Genomic DNA, 21,347 nt, shown 5'->3' on the forward strand with positions numbered 1-21,347 from the left:
GGCCCCTGTACCGCCTCCTCATGCTGCTGCCAGGTCCACAGTGTCTCATGGGTCCCTGTACGGCCTCCCATTGCTGCTGTCTCCATCGCCACACTCTGCCATGTGCCACTTTCAGGTCTCCTCACACTGCTGGTGTGTTCCATTTTGTCATAGGGTGCTGGCAGATTACGGGCCTCCCATTGCTGCTGCCAGGCCCGTAATCTGCCATGGGCCCCTGTACCGCCTCCTCATGCTGCTGCCAGGTCCACAGTGTCTCATGGGTCCCTGTACGGCCTCCCATTGCTGCTGTCTCCATCGCCACACTCTGCCATGTGCCACTTTCAGGTCTCCTCACACTGCTGTTGTGTTCCATTTTGTCATAGGGTGCTGGCAGATTACGGGCCTCCCATTGCTGCTGCCAGGCCCGTAATCTGCCATGGGCCCCCGTACCGACTCCTCATGCTGTGACGTTGCAACAAGGTGGAATTCAACCCTACATATGTTAGACCGCCTTTACGAACAGCGAAAGGCCATCACCGATTTCCTGATGTTACAAGCGGATAAAGGTACTCCCCTGTGTAACTTAGATGTCAGCCATTGGCAGCTCATGCGTGACACCTGCCGCTTGCTCAGGCCCTTTGAGGAGGCCACGCTATTCGTGAGTCGGCAGGACTATGGGATGAACGACGTCATTCCTCTGTTGCACGTCCTGGAACAAATGCTGTTAACAATGGCTGGTCAGGGTGCGGTAGACGTGACGCACAGATCTCAACGCCACATGACCCCTGTGGAGGCAGGACAGGAAGAAGAGGAGGAGGTAGAGGAGGACATTGGTGCTCAGGAATTATTGAGTGAAATGGGTGGTTTTTCCACTCAGCGGACAGGAGTGGAGGAGCAGGAGCATCTGCAGGAGGAGGAGGAGACAGAGGACCCAGACGCACCGTGGCAGTATGCTGTGGAGATGGAGGCAGGGAGTCCCTCGCATTCCTTGGCACAAATGGCCCATAGCATGCTCGGTTGCTTGCGTAGCGACAGCCGAATAATAACCATCAGACAGAGGGATGACTTTTGGCTGTCCACCTTGTTGGACCCTCGCTACCGTTCAAAAATGGTGGCCTTTTTCACACCTGCTGAGAGGGAGGCCAAAATAAAGTACTATAAAAAACACCTATGTAGTCAGTTGGTCTCTGCCTTTCTGCGCCAACGTCCATCCTCAGACACTGTGGGCCCTGTGCGCTCGCGTTCCACTGCCATGGCAGCAGGGGAGCGGTGGGGTGGTAGGAGCAGTGGCAGCTCCACCAGCAGCGGCTGCCTCAGTCTGCAGTCGATGATGAGTAGCTTTCTTCACCAGCGCAGTGAGGAAACTACTAACCAGCCGCAGCAGCAGCAGCATCAGGTGGACCTGGAGCAGGACCTCAAACAACAGGCTTGGGCCTACTTGCACAGCACCCTGCCAACCGAGGTAGACAATCCCCTTGACTACTGGGCAACGAAACTTGACCTTTGGCCCCAACTAGCTGAATTTGCCCTTGAAAGGCTGTCATGCCCGGCCAGTAGCGTGGCATCGGAGCGCGTGTTTAGTGCGGCAGGAGGTATTGTAACTCCGCGGAGGACACGACTGTCCACCCAAAGTGTGGAGAGACTCACGTTTGTGAAAATGAATCAGGCGTGGATTAGTCTGGATTTCAAACCACCAGTTCCTGACACAACTGACTAAATCCGCCATGAATCATGCCCCAAACATGTGCCACTTTCAGGTCTCCTCACACTGCTGGTGGGTTCCATTTTGTCATAGGGTGCTGGCAGATTACGGGCCTCCCATTGCTGCTGCCAGGCCCGTAATCTGCCATGGGCCCCTGTACCGCCTCCTCATGCTGCTGCCAGGTCCAGAGTGTGTCATGGGTCCCTGTACGGCCTCCCATTGCTGCTGTCTCCATCGCCACACTCTGCCATGTGCCACTTTCAGGTCTCCTCACACTGCTGGTGGGTTCCATTTTGTCATAGGGTGCTGTATGGCCTCCCATTGCTGCTGCCAGGCCCGTAATCTGCCATGGGCCCCCGTACCGACTCCTCATGCTGCTGCCAGGCCCGTAATCTGTCATGGACCCCTGTACCGCCTCCTCATGCTGCTGCCAGGTCCAGAGTGTGTCATGGGTCCCTGTACGGCCTCCCATTGCTGCTGTCTCCATCGCCACACTCTGCCATGTGCCACTTTCAGGTCTCCTCACACTGCTGGTGGGTTCCATTTTTGTCATAGGGTGCTGTATGGCCTCCCATTGCTGCTGCCTCCACCGCCACACTGTGGCTCCACACTCTGGTTTTGGCCCCGTGACTGCCCAAATGAGTGAAGTGTGCGGTGATTCTAAGATCGACGGCACTCATCTGCATGTCATACTGACTGACAGTATTATTTCTCTTCCCCAGCAGACTCCAAGGGCATTTAAATTAAAGGTACAGTGTTCTGCACTAATATAAAGGCTCTCTGAAGCCTAGAAACACCCTTTTATAAGTTAAATTCGCAGCGAATATATTCGCCTCGAATCGAATTTATTCCTCGAATTCGCCGAATCAGCCGAATCGAATTTTTGAATACTTCGCTCATCTCTAGTGAAGACCAAAGAGCTGTCGAAGGACACCAGAAACAAAATTGTAGACCTGCACCAGGCTGGGAAGACTGAATCTGCAATAGGCAAGCAGCTTGGTGTGAACAAATCAACTGTGGGAGCAATAATTAGAAAATGGAAGACATACAAGACCACTGATAATCTCCCTTGATCTGGGGCTCCACGCAAGATCTCACCCCATGGGGTCACAATGATCACAAGAACGGTGAGCAAAAATCCCAGGACCACATGGGGGGACCTAGTGAATGACCTGCAGAGAGCTGGGACCAACGTAACAAAGGCTACCATCAGTAACACACTACGCCTCCAGGGACTCAGATCCTGCAGTGCCAGACGTGTCCCCCTGCTTAAGCCAGTACATGTCCGGGCCCGTCTGAAGTTCGCTAGAGAGCATTTGGATGATCTAGAAGAGGATTGGGAGAATGTCATATGGTCAGATGAAACCAAAATAGAACGGTTTGGTAGAAACACAACTCGTCGTGTTTGGAGGAGAGAGAATGCTGAGTTGCATCCAAAGAACACCATACCTACTGTGAAGCATGGGGGTGGCAACATCATGCTTTGGGGCTGATTCTCCACAAAGGGACCAGGACGACTGATCCATGTACAGGACAGAATGAATGGGGCCATGTATCGTGAGATTTTGAGTGCAAACCTCCTTCCATTAGCAAGGGCATTGAAGATGAAATGTGGCTGGGTCTTCCAACATGACAATGATCCCAAACATACCGCCCGGGCAACGGAGTGGCTTCGTAAGAAGCATTTCAAGGTCCTGGAGTGGCCTAGCCAGTCTCCAGATCTCAACCCCATAGAAAAGCTTTGGAGGGAGTTGAAAGTCCGTGTTGCCCAGCGACAGCACCAAAACAGCACTTCTCTAGAGGAGATCTGCATGGAGAAATGGGCCAACATACCAGCAACAGTGTGCACCAACCTTGTAAAGACATACAGGAAACGTTTGACCTCTGTCATTGCCAACAAAGGATATATAACAAAGTATTGAGGTGAACTTTTGATATTGACCAAATACTTATTTTCCACCATAATTTGCAAATAAATTCTTTCCAAATCAGCCAATGTGATTGTCTGGATTTTTTTTCTCATTTTGTCTCTCATAGTTGAGGTCTACCTATGATGCCAATTACAGGCCTCTCTCATCTTTTTAAGTGGGAGAACTTGCACAATTGGTAGCTGACTAAATACTTTTTTGCCCCACTGTACCACCAAAATAAAGCTCTATTTGTCACAAAAAAATGATAAAAATTTCATATGGGTACAGTGTTGCATGACTGCACAATTGTCATTCAAAGTGTGACAGCGCTGAAAGCTGGAAATTGGCCTGGGCAGGAAGGGGGTATAAGTGCCCTGTAGGCTAGTGATTAAAGACGTTTGCTGACGGATATAAAAAAACTGGTAAACAACTGAACTGATATAAACTGAATTTATTTTTTCTATGAAAAATTTAACTGGATGATGCCAGTGTGAAATTAGACTGATGTTGACTGTTCAGACTTTGTCCAAAAGCCAGCATAGCAATGCCCCAGTAACGAAAAAAAAAAGTAACTAAAGATGAGCCCAGAACATGCTTTGCTTGTAGTGCCATTCTTACCCTTTGGCTTCAGTTCTTTCTGGGTTACTGACTACAAACATTACTCAGATAGTATTCAAATCAAGATTTCTGACTTTGCTAATGTGTTTTTCCAGATAAAATCATGAAGTTGTGAAACCAGAGACAGCCAGCCAACTTACATTTTCAGAAGGCATCCTGCAGTAGCAATTTACTTATTATACTGCTTTCATTAAAAGTTCCTATTAAAGAATATGTAAACCCAACATTTCGTATTCTTGATATGTGTCTGTTGTACCATGTACTTGTATAAAAAAAAAAAAAAAAAGTATCCTGTTCTGTTTGTTTTACTTTCTTTGTGCGAAATACCTGGTGTGCCTGTCAGTCACTCTACTTTCCTATTTAAAAAATTAGCACACTAGGCAGTACAGCATAGCATGGTTAGTTTTCTAGCTGTGCTGAGAACATAGTCTGCTCTCCTGCAATGATCAGGCTTGTGCTGGCGAGAGAGAGAGAGAGAGAGAGAGAGAGAGAGAGAGAGAGAGAGAGAGAGAGAGAGAGAGAGAGAGAGAGAGAGAGAGAGAGAGAGAGAGAGAGAGTAAATTAAAAAAAATCTTACTCTAGAGCTAGCATCTGAACAAAACAGTTTCTTAATATTGTGTATTCTTTGGGGTCAGAGACTAAACAAGCAATAGTGTAGGCTGCACAGTGCTTTGTTTGTTTTGCTCATACAACCTTCACTTAGGCTTGTTTTGTGGGGAGGAGTCAGATTCTAAAAGGCCCAAAAACTGTGCTCAGTTGCTGTTCGAAAGGTATCTAGAGCGGTATTGTTTGGGGTCAGAGATGGATGTGAACATTTGTTTGTATCCTGTAATGCACAGTGCAATATACTGGCAGAAAATAAAGAAACAAAAATGACTCATATTGGGAACAAGTATTCGACTGGCACCAGATTCCACTAGTGGCAGGGTTTAAAAAATGTCCTCTTTATCTAATATACTATATGTATAAAATATTTACTTTATATAAATAGTAGAACAATTACTAACTATTAAAAGTTTAAAAATGAAAAGATAAAATATTCATATGCAATATCTCATATTTGCTATTGCTTAAATAAGAGTATACATGGATGTAGAATAAAAAAAGTAATCCTTAAAACTTAAGTATATATAAAACCTCTAAAATATATATTTACACAGAACTAGCATACATACCTAAATCTACCTTGATATCCACCTCCAGTAATCCCTTACATAAGGATGTCTATATACAGTAACTACTATGTAGATTTGTACCCATGTTCTATCCAGGGGGCATTAGTCACTCCGTATCCAAAAATCAACAACGGCTGGATTTCTTATTAAAAGTAATTATATTCTGCAGAGAGGATTGGTATCTGGCTGTGCTATATGGAAGTAGTGTCTGGGTCACAAGGTTAGCGAAGCAGAATTACAATTCTCTTGGCAGGTAGTCTTTACATAAAAGCAAAATTGTGCATAAAGCTGTGTACCTGGATTACAACTTTAAACCAGACACATGGTATATTCAAGTGTAATATCATTTACAAATCTGTTACTTTAAAACTGAGATGGAGAGCTAGGGGCAGAGTGATAAAACGTGTAACTGCACCAAAGTTTAAAATACTTGAGGTGGAACCACACTGCACCTGAGCACCACAAACCAAAAATGCTATTTTATTAATTTTTAATATTCAAAGCAAACTCACCCATCCATACATGTCTCCATCATTTATTTTGTTGAGAAATCATTTTGAAAAACACCCCTCTAGCATTTCTGGCTGTGGCCATCTTGAGTAAGGGCAATGATTCATACTTCCTGGAATCCATTTTCCCTTAGCTCAGGTATGCAGGCTTAACTGAGACCCCCCCCCCTTCTCCTGAAGACTCATGGGATATATGATATTGTTTGCCTAGGCCTGGAAACCAGGAAGTAACTGAAGAAATGTAAAAAAAAGTTTTAAACAATTAAATATAATATACAATCCTATGTATTTTCTAATGTCAGGATCATAAGGATTAAAAATAGTCAATGATGATTGAGAGAGTGAAGTTCCACTTTAGGATCTTCCAGTAAGCTGCCAAGCAATGCTGTTCAGCAAGAGGGAGGGTGCATAATTATTACAATCATTGCTATGTTATGGGGATGCCTGTTATTTTCTCAATTAATTTGCATAAATCAGAATACATTAAAACATCAAAGTAGTATTTCATTCTTACAGTACTTACCTGAGAACGTGTGATGCAATTACACTTTTAATAGGAAAAGATTTGGGTCCTGCTGGAGGCTGGAAAATCTTTCCCCCTTTAACAATGGTTGCACTTTTAGTAAGTCTTTTCCCATAAGCATCATTGGAATGAGTTGGGTAAGGATCAAATGTTCCTGCTTTCATGCCACCTGGCTGCCAATGACATACAAAATACAATTTTCATACATGATATATATACTAGACCAGGTTAGACAAGATGTGGCTTGGTAGAATTGCGTAAAAGAGAAATATGGTTTTAACTGGAATGAGATTTTTAATAAAGTCTTTTTAAAGCAGCAAAGCACTATGTCGAGTTTTCCTATTATGAGGATCAGAGGAGGAGAAAGAAGGTTTGAATATCTGGGGACCCTAAAGAAAGGGGAAACATGCTATATATGACCTATCGTAATCAGTGGGTCATGGACAGAACTTGAGAGAATAACTGGTTTTGGTCACAGAGATGGAGAAAAATGGTTCAGGCACATGATGTGTAGAGTATAACAATTGGATGAAAATTACAGAAAGACAATTGCTGGATGTAGGATATTTATTTAAAAGATAAGTACACTTTTTAACAAAAAATAATAAATGCACTTTTTTTGCATGTAAAAAAAAATTGTGCATTTACTTTTATTTATTTTTTTTCGGAGCCTGCAAAGCATTGCACCAGCATCGCTGGTGCCATGCAAAGCTCCTGCAGACTGTCATTGTAGGCTTTCTACCCATACATCATATGGGCATGCATTTTCACACTGACAGAAAGAATCAATTGACTACTAGAGCGCTCAACAGCGCCACCCTGCACTACTGTCGTACAGAGAGCTCAGATTGCTGACTCGCTGCAGGAGCGGGAACATGTTGCATGTTCCATCCAAAAACAGGTGGAACATGTACTGTACAGTAACATGTTCTCAAAGCTGACCTCATCTTTTATTAGAAATACATAGAAAAACACAAAATTACACTGAATATAGGGGCACATATGTTTTTTTATATTTTTTTTATTTTTGCATTATGATTTTGTATGTAATAGCGCTACACTGATTATCATTGATTTGTACACTCTGTGTACAAGTGATATATAATTCCCACCTCCCAAGTGTAAGCTCAGAGTTTCCTGGAAGCAGCAACAATTCCTCTATCCCATGTTAGCCAAACCTATACCACAAGTTCCATGAGAACAGATGGGATAGGGCTGGCTCTTTTATGTGCTATATGTATGTATGTATGTATGTAATATATGTAATCATGCAATGATTTTTACCTCATGTTCACAGCTGATATTTGCTAGCTTTTATTTAAAAACATGTTTGCTCTCTATTCTTGTTTTGGAGATACATACAGTACATGGTTCATCCAAGTAGGATTTTGCTTACAACTTGGACCAGTAATTCTACTATTCCTCCCTGTTTCAATTTAGGAGTGAGAATGGCACCGAAAGCAGCAATTCTCTACTGTATATCCTAAGGACATTTATAAACAGCCACCACTGATTTGCAAAAGACAAAAAAGCTTTAATATTGTACATACACTTGGAGATGCATCATTAGACTAAGATGCAAGTCTTCCAAGATAACTTGTACAAGACATGGGCAAATATTATTATTATTATTATACAGGATTTATATAGCGCCAACAGTTTGTGCAGAGCTTTACAAAATGAAGGTAGACATTACAGTTACAATACAATTTGGTACAAGAGGAAACAGAGGACCCTGCTCGTTAGAGCTTACAAAATATCAAAATTTACTGGATAATCTGCCAGAAAAATGTTCCCTGGAAATCTTGCAATTAGTCTTGCCAGCATTTTTCTGGGATGTAATCCAAATTTAAGAAGATTCTATATACATTGTTTTAATTTTTAACTAACAAATAATATTGCTCCATTTAAGTTACAAAAATGATGACTGACGGCTGACAGAATGGGAGATATCAAAGGTATTTTACAACTTGCATCAGTACAATAATTTAGCATACAAAGTGATCACAGTCTAAAGCAGGGGTCTCCAAACTTAAAAAACAAAGGGCTGGTTTACTGTCCTTCAGACTTTAGGAGGGCTGGAGTGGCCAGTGGGAGTAGAAAATGTCCCAGCGTCAAAATGAAAAAAAAAAAAAAAATGACAGTGCTTGCAGTCAGTGGAAGGAGGAATAGTGTCCAGTCATTGGTATTAGTTGGAGGAACAGTGCCCCATCCTTGGTATTAGTGGGAGGAATATTGCCCCATCATTGGTATTAGTGGGAGGAATAGTGCCCCCATCATTTGTGTCAGTGGGAGGAATAGTGCCCCATCATTGGTATCAGTGGGAGGAATAGTGCCCCCATCATTTGTGTCAGTGGGAGGAATAATGCCCCATAATTGGTGTCAGTGGGAGGAATAGTGCTCCATCATTGGTATCAGTGGGAGGAATAGTGCTCCATCATTGGTATCAGTGGGAGGAATAGTGCTCCATCATTAGTATCAGTGGGAGGAATAGAGCCCCGTCATTGGTGTCAGTGGGAGGAATAGTGCCCCATCATTGGTGTCAGTGGGAGGAATAGTGCCCCAACATTGGTGCCAGTGGGAGGAATAGTACCCCATCATTGGTGCCAGTGGGAGGAATAGAGCCCCGTCATTGGTGTCAGTGGGAGGAATAGTGCCCCATCATTGGTGCCAGTGGGAGGAATAGTGCTCCATCATTAGTATCAGTGGGAGGAATAGTGCTCCATCATTAGTATCAGTGGGAGGAATAGAGCCCCGTCATTGGTGTCAGTGGGAGGAATAGTGCCCCATCATTGGTGTCAGTGGGAGGAATAGTGCCCCAACATTGGTGCCAGTGGGAGGAATAGTACCCCATCATTGGTGCCAGTGGGAGGAATAGAGCCCCGTCATTGGTGTCAGTGGGAGGAATAGTGCCCCATCATTGGTGCCAGTGGAAGGAATAGTGCTCCATCATTAGTATCAGTGGGAGGAATAGTGCTCCATCATTAGTATCAGTGGGAGGAATAGAGCCCCGTCATTGGTGTCAGTGGGAGGAATAGTGCCCCGTCATTGGTGTCAGTGGGAGGAATAGTGCCCCAACATTAGTATCAGTGGGAGGAATAGTGCTCCATCATTAGTATCAGTGGGAGGAATAGAGCCCCGTCATTGGTGTCAGTGGGAGGAATAGTGCCCCAACATTGGTGCCAGTGGGAGGAATAGTGCCCCAACATTGGTGCCAGTGGGAGGAATAGTACCCCATCATTGGTGCCAGTGGGAGGAATAGAGCCCCGTCATTGGTGTCAGTGGGAGGAATAGTGCCCCATCATTGGTGTCAGTGGGAGGAATAGTGCCCCAACATTGGTGCCAGTGGGAGGAATAGTACCCCATCATTGGTGCCAGTGGGAGGAATAGAGCCCCGTCATTGGTGTCAGTGGGAGGAATAGTGCCCCATCATTGGTGCCAGTGGGAGGAATAGTGCTCCATCATCAGTATCAGTGGGAGGAATAGTGCTCCATCATTAGTATCAGTGGGAGGAATAGAGCCCCGTCATTGGTGTCAGTGGGAGGAATAGTGCCCCGTCATTGGTGTCAGTGGGAGGAATAGTGCCCCAACATTGGTGCCAGTGGGAGGAATAGTGCCCCAACATTGGTGCCAGTGGGAGGAATAGTACCCCATCATTGGTGCCAGTGGGAGGAATAGAGCCCCGTCATTGGTGTCAGTGGGAGGAATAGTGCCCCATCATTGGTGCCAGTGGGAGGAATAGTGCTCCATCATTAGTATCAGTGGGAGGAATAGTGCTCCATCATTAGTATCAGTGGGAGGAATAGAGCCCCGTCATTGGTGTCAGTGGGAGGAATAGTGCCCCATCATTGGTGTCAGTGGGAGGAATGGTGCCCCAACATTGGTGCCAGTGGGAGGAATAGTACCCCATCATTGGTGCCAGTGGGAGGAATAGTGCCCCATCATTGGTGCCAGTGGGAGGAATAGTATCCCATCATTGGTATTAGTGGGAGGAATAGTGCCCCATCATTGTTGTCAGTGGGATGAATAGTGCCCCATCATTGGTGACAGTGGGATGAATAGTGACCCATCACTGGTATCAGAGGAAGCAATAGTGCCCCATAATTGGTATTAGTAGAAGGAATCATGTCGCATCATTGGTGTTAGTGGAAGGAATAGTGCCCCATCATTGGTGTCAGGGGGAGGAATAGTGCCCCATCATTGGTGTCAGTGGGATGAATAGCACCCCAGCATTGGTATCAGAGGAAGAAATAGTGCCCATCCCTGGTATTAATTGGAGGGATAGTGCCCCATCGTTGGTATTAGTTGGAGGAAAAGTACTTAACTGTTTATATCAGTGGGAGGAATTGTGCCCCTTCAACGGTGTCAGTGGAAGAAAAATGCCCCATAGTTGGTGCCAGAGGAAGAAATGGTAGCTCTTTGTTGGTATCAGTGGAAGGAATAGTACTCCGAGGGCCGCATTTGGCCCATGGGCCGAGGTTTGAAGCAGTACTGGTCTAATTTTGTTCAAAGCAAAAAATTGTATAGAATGACATGCTCTGCATTCACATAAAACAAAGTATGTTGCATTTGGTTGATTATTCTTAATCATTTTAAAAAATAATATTTTGTCTTTGGCCAGTCTAAGCATGTCTATGTGTAAAATGTTTGAAACAAACATCTTCCTTGTGCATGTGCATTTTGTGAATAGACCTCACCCTGACACTGAAGATAAACATTGCATGATGGCATCTTTGTTTTACCTACATCTTTAGCAGGTGAACTTGGCTTAAACGGTTTCACAAGCTGCTTTTTCTCTGTCTTTTTCTTGAGTGGTGGCAGAGGTTTATCAGACCGATAAGGGTTCACATCAAAATAATCCTTTGGATAAAGGTTTAATCGGAAAGCACCACCTTTTAACTTAGATTTGTGGCTCTCAAACTCTTTCTGAAATGAAAATTACAGAGAATCATTATGTGCTCATCACAGCTCAGAAGCCTTACACAACGTATCAGATTCATTAGCAGCCATTTTTTTACATTTTTAGTCTTGAATGTAAGGGACAGTTAGAACTTCCTATCAGGTATTTCAAATACATTGGATAAAAAAAGTCTGCACACCCCTGTAAAAATGTCAGGTTTGTACATCATAATCTGAATGTTTCTATTGCTGAAGTGCCTTTGTTAGAAAGGTTTTGCTTTATTTTGTTTCCTGTTGACAGGGGGACAGGCAGTGAGAGGTGGTCTCCCCAATAGGGTGGGAGACAGCAATAAAAGATGGGGGTCCAACTTTTTCCCACTCCATCCTAGAGAAAAAAAAACAGTTTTGGCTGCTTTAAAGTGCACCCAAGCCCAGAATAAGAATATTAGAGTATTTACAAATTCCTAAAGTAGGACTAAACCTTTTTTTCATTTTGGATACAGTAAGGGAGGGTTATAATCCGTCAGTTTTTTTGCCATCTGTGCCCCATTAAGGAGATTTACCTTCACTTCCTGTTTCATAGCCAACAAAGAAAGCAAGACAAAATCCCTGCAAATTAAGGGAATTCTTTGGGAACCCCTAGGTCACTAGAACTAGGGTCCCCATTGGAAAATTAAAAAATTTCCCCTCTATTACTTTTCTGGGGATAGCCCAAAATTTGGGGTTTACTTTACTTTCACTTTTGATGATAATGGTAAGCAGGATAAATAAAGAGGGTGAATCACCCTAACAAGGACACAGACATCAATAAATACCTAATAGGGGTCTAATCCATCTCCACTCTGTCCAAAACTGAAAAAAAAAAGTTTTGCCTTTAGATATACTTTAACAAAAAGCAATAGAGCTTTAATACAAAGCACCACTGATCTCTCTAGCTCCATGTAGTGTTAAGTAATTCAGACTCTAAACTGGGGTTTTAATTAGTTTTTAACTACTGTGAGTTTACATTATAGAACTGGTAGAATGCCAAGCTTCTGCATCCAAAGAAAGTAAGAAGAATGAAACTGTAATTTCAGTGCCTCTGTTATTCATTTTGAATATTAATTTCTCCATATCTGTAGCTACATAATTAGGGCTTGTTTTCATGTGTTTTTAATGCAATTGTTCAGCATATATAAATACTTTAATGGATAAGTTCATCTTTTTGGAAAAAAATATTAAATGCACATATTTCTGCAGTGAAAAAAATGGGCATTTATTATTTTTTTCCTGCAGGAGCCTGGAAAGCATTGTACCTGGGATCAGTAGATCATGGGTGCAATGTGGGCTCCTGCAGACATGTCCTTTGGCTTTCAGTCCATACCTCTGTATGGGCTGTTTGAAACCTGGAGGACATGTCAACTGACTATGAGAGTGCTTATCAGTGCCCTTGCAGCCCTTCGAAACTACAAGTCCATCTGTCACAGTGTCAGACGGTACTTGTAGATTATTCAGTCACAGGAAACTGTGAATGAATGATGCGGCTGAGTGGGCGAAACCCCACACAGTCCTGCTTTTTTCAGAAAGGATAAAGGGACAGTGGGTACAGGGAGAAGAACCCCCACCAGCTGTCATAGGGGAAAAGGGATCAGGGAGAGGTGGCAAGAGCTGAAACATGTTACATATTCCACTCTAAATACGAGTGAAATATGTAACATGTTCTGAACGTGTACTTATCCATTAATGAGGTCAGCATGTTTACTAGCTCTAGCATAACCCACTTTCCCAGCTTCATCCACATGCTGTAAGCTAGAAACAAATGCATATACCAAACCTTAAGCAAAAAGTACCGTCACTGCTAGAACTGAAAATTACAAAAATGCAGCTTGCTGCCCCTGCAGACTGTAGTAATAGTAAAGTCCTGAATTCTTGATTTACTGTTTTGGCTGCCAAGGGATTTATAATGCTGACTGACCATTTTTATGATACACATACACAAAAGATAACTTGGTTAGTTCCTGGTTTAGCATAAATACTTTTGCTCCCATCTCACTGGATGAAGATGCTGATTCGCTGTCCACTGAGGAAGAGATGACATTTGAAGCAGAACCAAGAAGGTGACTTTCTTATTCAGGAGCTACATATCTGGCCACTTAGTGCAGAAAAAAGTTTAACAAGAAAAGAAGAGGCCCCCTTGAAGCCACAGCATTCTGCTAATGGAGTGCTGCTCCAAAGGCCGGTTTTGCCTGCTGCATGCTATGGTTTGATGGAATATCTTTTACAAAAAATGCAATACAACAAATAGAAAAGACTGGGGGAGGACGCCTAGCTAGGGAGAAACAGAGTATGTTAGAGTGTACTAACCTTCATCAGTTCTCTTGATCTGTCATAGTCATCAGAAGTATATGGGTACTGTTTACCTATAGTGAGGTTTGGATACCTGTGAAAAGGCAATCCGTAATTTCAATGCACAGTAAAGCAGCCTGCAGTAAAAAATACAGGGCCTGATTTACAAGAACAAGATCATATATGTAGTAGTTATGCTTTCAATTGCCAAATTAGATTCCCTGCATGATCCTAAAGATTAAATGTAATTACTATAGGTTACCGTTCCAATTTTGCTCTGGTTATTGTAGATCCTGTTTTTGTCACCACTGTATGTAATACCTTACCCATATCCTGTACCCATCTTGGGAGGGTTGGAATAGATGTTCTTCCCTGGTGCAGTATATGCCTTCCTTGGTTTTAATTCTGCACTAAAAGCTGGAACTGGACCACTCAAAGTTCCATAAAAGCCACCCAGACCAGATCTAAAAAAGAGGGAGAAGATTGTATGATTACCACATTACTTTCACATACATGCTTTCTATGAAAACTATAATAATACATGCACAGCAAAACAATGCTCTGTAGACTACAGAACAAAATCATAAAGTTGTGATATAAATAAATGGATATGATTTATTTTTTTCATTCAGTTCAAGTTTCTTTCATATGTCTATTAATTTTCATGAGCCTGTTTCCAGTGGTTTAACATCCTTTCATCTTCTTTTTCCTAACTTCCTCAGGACCAAAATCAAAACAAACCTTAATGCCCAAACCCAATTATACAACTTTGACGTGTGTTAGTAAAACTTTGCATCTCATTGCAACTACTTGGTGTGTCAAGGTGGATTGTGCCTATTTTTTTTATCAGGACTGATTGTGCTTAGATTGTGTGCTTAATGTTATTAAATATCTCCTGACTTTGTTTTATTATTAAAGTACAACTGGCCCAAAATAGTAAAACATTTTTTTTTTAATTTAGCTGTATCTACTGAGGAGGGCCCTCAGATTCCTCTTGTACCAAATTGTGCTGTAACTGTAATCTCTGCCTTAATTTTGTAAAGCGCTGTGCAAGCTGTTGGTGTTATATAAATCCTGTATAATAATAATAACAATAATACTATTTTTTGGCTATTGCCATGTTTCACCACCAAAAAAATCCACAAAATAAATTCTCTTACGCCTGGTGATCACAGCGAGACCACAAGTGTGTGCATAATGTGGTTTTTGGTCCCGTAGTACAGCCAACAAAGAATAGTATGCATTTTGTTGGGGTTTTTTGACCTTGCCTAAACACAATAACCCTAACCCTGCCACTAACTGCCACGTACACTGATACTAACACTCCCTAAACTTGATTCAGCCCTGTTTAGGGTCATATTTATTTATTTTCAACAGACCTTCTTTCCCACAGAGGAGAAGAAACACTGGGACAGGACTTTACAGTACCAATCACTTTAATTAGCTAATCACAGTGATCTGGAGCAGGTTCTGCCAGCTGCCAACCGGAGCAGTCGGTAACAGCTCAGTTTCTGTACTGGGAATACTCGATCAAGTGCACATCCAGCGCAAAACGTAGGAGTGCATATATGTGGCACCCAGGAAGAAACTCACTTCCTGGATGCTACATATATGTGTTATTTCGGCCATAGACAGGTTAATATTGTACCATACATGTATTTCTGCTGGTAGAGTGACAAACTGAGATTTATTTACTAAAGCTGGAAAATGAAAAATCAGGCTCATTTTTGTATAGAAACCAATCAGCTTCCAGGTTTTATTGACAAAGCTTAATTAACCACATACCTACTGGGCACTTATACCCCCCTTCGTGCTCAGGCCAATTTTCAGCCCTGTTGCACTTTGAATGACAATTGCGCTGTCATACAACACTGTACCCATATGAAATTTTTATCATTTTTTTTCACACAAATAGAGCTTTCTTTTGGTGGTATTTAATCGCCAATGGGTGTTTTATTTTTTGCATTATAAACAAAAAAAAGAGCAAACAATTTCTTTGTTTCTATTATAGAATTTTGCAAACAGGTACATTTTCTCCTTCACTGATGTGCATTGATAAGGCTGCACAGATAAGCAACACTGATGGGCACTGATAGGCAGCACTGGGCACTGATGAGATGGCATGGATAGGCAGTACTGATGGGCACTGATAGGATGCACTGATGAGGTGGCACTGATATGCAGCAATGATAATCACTAATGGACGACACTGACGGGTGGCGCTGACTGACGCCACAGACAGTTCTGATTGGCAGCACCGACTGGTGGCACTGCTAGGCGGCACTACTGGGCACTGATAGGTGGCACTGGTGGGCACTGCTGGATGGCACTGCAGGGCCAATCTCCTATGTGACAGCTGCCGGTTATCGCCGGTACTTTCCTCATGCTGTGACAGCGTAAGGAAAGTGCTGCCGATAACTGGCAACTGTATTTCCTCCGTGATCTGCTGTGTCATTGGACACAGCTGATCACGTGATAAAAGGTCGCTGTGATTGGCCTTTTACCTCATCACGTGATCAGCTGTGTCCGTAGGATCACGGAGATCGCCGGGTGCGCACCCCTGGGGGCGTGCGAGAGGGCGCGTTCTAGGAGGACGTCATATGACGCCCTCCCAGAACTGGGTAACTGCGCTGTAGCCGTCATTCAGCTATAGCGCGGTTACCAAGTGGTAAACAAGCCGAGATTAGAAGCTGATTGGTTTCTATTCAGAAGTGAGCCTGATTTTACACTCTCCAACTTTAGTAAATAAACACCATAGTGTCCACTTTTCACATATTACACAACCTTTTGATAGGGCCTCTTGAATAAATACAATCTGTAGCAGATTCTGCTTTCAATTTGTCTAATCCACATTGGAAAATTTTGACTGAATGCTTGGATGGACTATAAAACTGAAATGCACACAAAATGTTGGTGACCTAGCATGATCTTCCTAAATTAAAGGATTCACTACTTACGGCTTTTTTTCCCCATTAGCTGGGAGGAATGCTTTTCCCAAGTTCTTCTTGTTCTGCTGCATAATATACTGCCTTCTTTGTTTCAGGGGATCTGAATAAGCTTCACCTTCAAATGTACGTTTGAACTGAGCATCAAAGTATCCTGCCAAGGTGTTAGCCATGGACTTGGAACCACCGGGAAGCATTTGTCTGTTTTTACTTGCGGCTTCATTAAATGGCCCTGGAATAACATACACATTATACTTGAGTTCTGCATATGAATAATATAACACAACAAAAATTGTATATTTTGGTAAGACTCAACAATTTCTTTCCTATTAAGCTCAGAGGTTTTCAGCCTTAACAGAAATGTGAACCCCTGCATTACACATTGCTGTTTAACATAGAAGGCTTAAGCATTAGCATTAGTGTCATCCTACTGTTATTTATATTGCTTTGGCTCACTAATTCTATCTAACAGCATTGACAATTTGTTGTACAGGTACAGCAATGCAAGGTTACACTTGCAGAAACACTGGAGACATCTGATATTGCAGTCCTGGTCAAGGGTGAAAGGGATCTTCTGTTGGATGCAGTAAATATCTTATGTTTTTTAAAACCAGAATACAGCTTAACTTATTCTCTAATAATTTGCTTGTTGCAGCAAAATATATTAATATTTTTTATGAATACATTCCTAGCATATCACAATATACTGCAACTGTGTAATTTACCAGAAAAAAAAACACTTTTTATCATTAAAGCATAACAGAGTGGAGAGGGATTTGAACACCTGTCAGTTTTTATTGCCATGTGTGGCCCATTGAGGAGATTCACCCTCTTTACTTGTCCCATTTACAGTTAACACCAAGAATGAAAATCCAAGAGCATCCCAAATTTTGGATTGTTACCAGAATAGGAACAGGGGAAATCTTCCAAGGGGACACTAGTTCTGATGACAACTGGGGATTCCCTCACTTTGGAGGAATTTCCTTCCTTTTTTGGCTATGGGACTAGAAGTGTAGAGAAATCTCCACAAAGGAATACAGATGGCAAAAAAACCCATAACTATATATTATAGCTCTCCCTTGCTCTATCAAAACAAAAAAAAAAATTTTTTTCCTTAGTTAAAGTGGTAGTAAAGGTTCAGTTTAAAAAAAAAATAACAAACATGTCATAATTACCTGCTCTGTTCAATAGTTTTGCACAGAGCACCCCCGATACTCTTCTTCTCGGGTCCGCCGCCAGCTCTTCTGGCTCCTTCCCCTTGACCAGTGTCCCCAATAGAAAGCCACTTGCTACGGGGGCGGTGGTGCATGCTCTCTCCCGAGCTCAGCTCTATGCATCCATAAAGACATATAGAGCTGCAGCTTGACCCTGCCTCCCACTCTCTCCTCATTGGCTTACTGGCTGTGATTGACAGCAGTGGGAGCCAATGGCTCCTGCTGCTGTCTCAGCCAATGAGGAGAGGGGGTCCTGGGACAGCCAAGGCTCCCCTGCACAGCACTGGATGAAGATCAGGCTCAGGTAAGTAGCACACAGAAGGTTTTTTACCTTCATACATAAAATGCATGAAGGTAAAAAACATTTAGCTTTTACAACTGCTTTAAACTTTAAAGTATATCTAAACCCCAGAACAAAAAAATGAAAAGGTCATACGTTGCAGATTACAAGTTTTTAGACACTTCCTGTCCTAAGGTGACAATGCTCATTCACTGTACTGTATCTAAGGAGGAGCAGTGTTTTCAGTATAGAACAGGATGTGTGCTAAGACCACAGAACACCTCACCCTCACCTCTTCTCTATACCATAGAGGGGGGTGTTTTGTAGTCCACCAAGAGACCTGGGAACCAGACTAACAAATCATATTGTAACAGAGGATATGCAGAGCCGAGCACATAGAATGTCAGGATTTAAAAGAAAATTCCAACCAAAATAAAGTTCATGTTTCAGATAGCACAGTGACTGTAGGGACTGCTCCCTCAGAAATGTTTGCAAATACCCCCTTCCAAAAGGGCTACTTTGTTTGCATGCATGCATGTAAGTGAATATCCCAATTACTGGAGTTTTAAAGAAAATAATCCATGACCTGTGCACGGTACACATACAACACATTATTTTTCAGTAATAGAGACTGACTAAACCAACCATTAACTTAAAGTGCGAAGATGGCCGTAAATGAAGCGACTTTCTTTCCTGCAACAACAGGTTGCAGGAAAGAAAATCGCTTAATTTGCCCCATCAACACAACAGTGATTACTGCTAGTGGCTAATAATCGCATGTAAAATCTGACAGGCTTGTTGATCTACCAATCAACTTGGGTACATTCAGCCTGCCCATACACGGTTTGAATCTTGGCCGGTCTCTGCTGAACCGGGCGAGATTTGAACCGTCTATGGCCACCTTTAGTTCACCTTTTCAGAAAAAAAATATGAAAAGATGAACTAATACCCTACACCAGGGCTTAAAATTTCAAGTCCTGAGCTACTAGCCAGGTCTTAAGAGTTAATCGCCACCAACAAACACACACAAACAGAGACACCTGTACACACACACACACAGACATGTACATACACACACAGAAACATTTACACACACGCCCAGAGACACATGTACACACACATACAGACACATGTATACACACACAGGCACGTACAGACATGCATACACACAGATACATGTACATACACAGAAATACACATGTATATACACACAGACACGTGTATGTACATACACACAAACACACACACACACGTACATGCACACACACACAAGTACATACACGCAGACACATGTACAGATACACACATGTACATACACACAGACACATGTACATGCATACACAGACACACACAAACACACACACACCACTACCCCCCCATAAAAAGTTGCAGTACTTCGTTGTTCACTCACAGAGCCGAGTACTGCACTCTAGGGGGAGGCAGAGAGCACAGCACACACTCCGCTCACTGCGCTCAGCTATTGAGCAGTCTGACGGCTCCCAGTGCCAATGACAGATCCGGCCTGAGCTCCAAGCCTGCTCAGCAAGACGGCGCTGGGGGAAACGCTGGCGAGTGGAAATTTCAAGCCCTGCCCTACACCCTCCCCACTGCACTTACCTTCGTGATTAGCGGTCAGTGCCCATGCAGCTGGTGAAGCGGTCCAGTGGTTTGGAATTCCAGCTTTTCTTTCCCTTCTTCCTGTAGGGTTTCTGGAACAGAAGAGAGTGATTCTGATTGGTCAAAGTGGTCACGTGCCGGTGCTGACCAATCAGAGCTGCTCTGAGCTGTCCCAGAAGTCCTTCCAAAGAAGGAGAAGAAGAGTGGGGATTTCAAATCTCTGGTCTGCTGCAAAAGCTGCGTGGACAGCTAATCACTGATGAAGGTAAGTGCAGCAGGGATTGGGAGGGTGTAGGGTGTTAGTTTACCTATTAATTTTTTTTAAAAAAGGTGAGCTAAACCTTTAAAGCTGCTGATAAGATAAGAATGCAGAGTGGCAGAAAGATGAGCTCCTCATTGTACTCTCCTCATCTTCTTTCACTGTCCAATCACAGGCTGGGGGGTAGATGAGGGTAGGAGGGGGAGTGCCTGGGTTCAAGTAGATTAAATGTTGGCCATCTGAAGGCCTTGAGCTGAATTGTTGTAAATTTGTGTCTTGCTATTTCATATTTAAAATTGACATCAAACTCTATTGAAGTATGTATTCTTAACCCCTTCACGCTGGCGCCTCCTGGCCCTTTAAGGGGTTTCTGATGCCGGGAGGCGGGGTTTAGGGTCATGTAACCGCCGTGATTGGCTGTCACAGCAGTCAAATGATCGGAAAGGTCCCCATCGCAAGGAGAGATCGGAACCTTTCTGTCGGACACCGACATGTGCTGAGAGAGCGCAGGGTGTGCACTCTCAACACGTTTGTTTGCAAATGGTACGCAAATATGCGGCCACTAGGCGTCAAGGCCCAGCCACATATTTGCGTACCGTTGGCATAAAGAGGTTAAAGTATAACTAAAGGCAAAACTTTTATTTTAGTTTTAGATTAGTTTTTATTAGAATGCCTGCCAGTTTTTATTGTTGTCTGTGCCCCATTAGGGAGATTCACCCTCTCTATATGTCCTGTTTACTCTTCTTTTGAAAGTGAAAGTAAAAGAACCCTCCAATTTTGGGTTGTCCCCAGTAAAGTAATAGAGGGGAAATTTTCCAATGGGGACACTAGTTCTGGTGACTTGAGGTCCCCAAGGAATTTCCTTAATTTGCAGGGATTTCCTCTCACTTCTTGCTTTGGCTATGGGACAGGAAGTGAAGGTAAATCTCTCCAATGGGACAAAGATAGCAAAAAATAAATTGACGGTTTATAATACCTCCCTTACCGGGGTGTGGAATTTTTTTAAAATAACTACTTGTCCAGGGACTAAATCGGTGCCCCAATCTACTTGTCCCTCATGACAATCTACTTGTCCAGATATTTTTTTTCGCTGCCAGAGCCATGTTTGCATTTTTTGCACAAGTATAAAAAATAATTTTAGGCCTGAAGATTACATAAAACCCCCAAACACTATATATTTTCTGAAAGCAGAGACCCTAGAGAATAAAAGTTGTATTTTTTTATGTTGCATGATATTACCACAAAATTTCAGTAAAAAATACAAGTTAATTTTAGGGAACAAAAAAGCAATAAATTACCCTATTTTTTGTAAAATATAAAAGATGAGGTTGCACTGAGTAAATAGATATCCAACTTGTCAAACCTTAAATTTGTGCCCACTTGTTAAATGGC

General features: G+C 42.8%; 1 protein-coding gene across 1 annotated transcript in view; it reads right to left on the reverse strand.

The window, feature by feature from the left end:
• Positions 1–21,347, reverse strand: part of LOC149469172 (cilia-and flagella-associated protein 96-like) — a 37,359-nt gene that overhangs the window by 11,273 nt on the left and 4,739 nt on the right. Inside the window, exons 3-7 of the mRNA XM_089669600.1 lie at positions 16,598–16,817; positions 13,967–14,104; positions 13,659–13,734; positions 11,163–11,342; positions 6,417–6,589 (exon numbers count right to left, since the gene is read on the reverse strand). Coding sequence (XP_089525726.1) covers positions 6,417–6,589; positions 11,163–11,342; positions 13,659–13,734; positions 13,967–14,104; positions 16,598–16,817 — 787 coding nt within the window. The remainder of the gene's footprint in view (positions 1–6,416; positions 6,590–11,162; positions 11,343–13,658; positions 13,735–13,966; positions 14,105–16,597; positions 16,818–21,347) is intronic.

Source organism: Staurois parvus, unplaced genomic scaffold (genome assembly GCF_062004578.1).
Source record: "Staurois parvus isolate SC_StPar_1 unplaced genomic scaffold, SC_StPar_1.0 ptg000080l, whole genome shotgun sequence".
NCBI lineage: Eukaryota > Metazoa > Chordata > Amphibia > Anura > Ranidae > Staurois > Staurois parvus.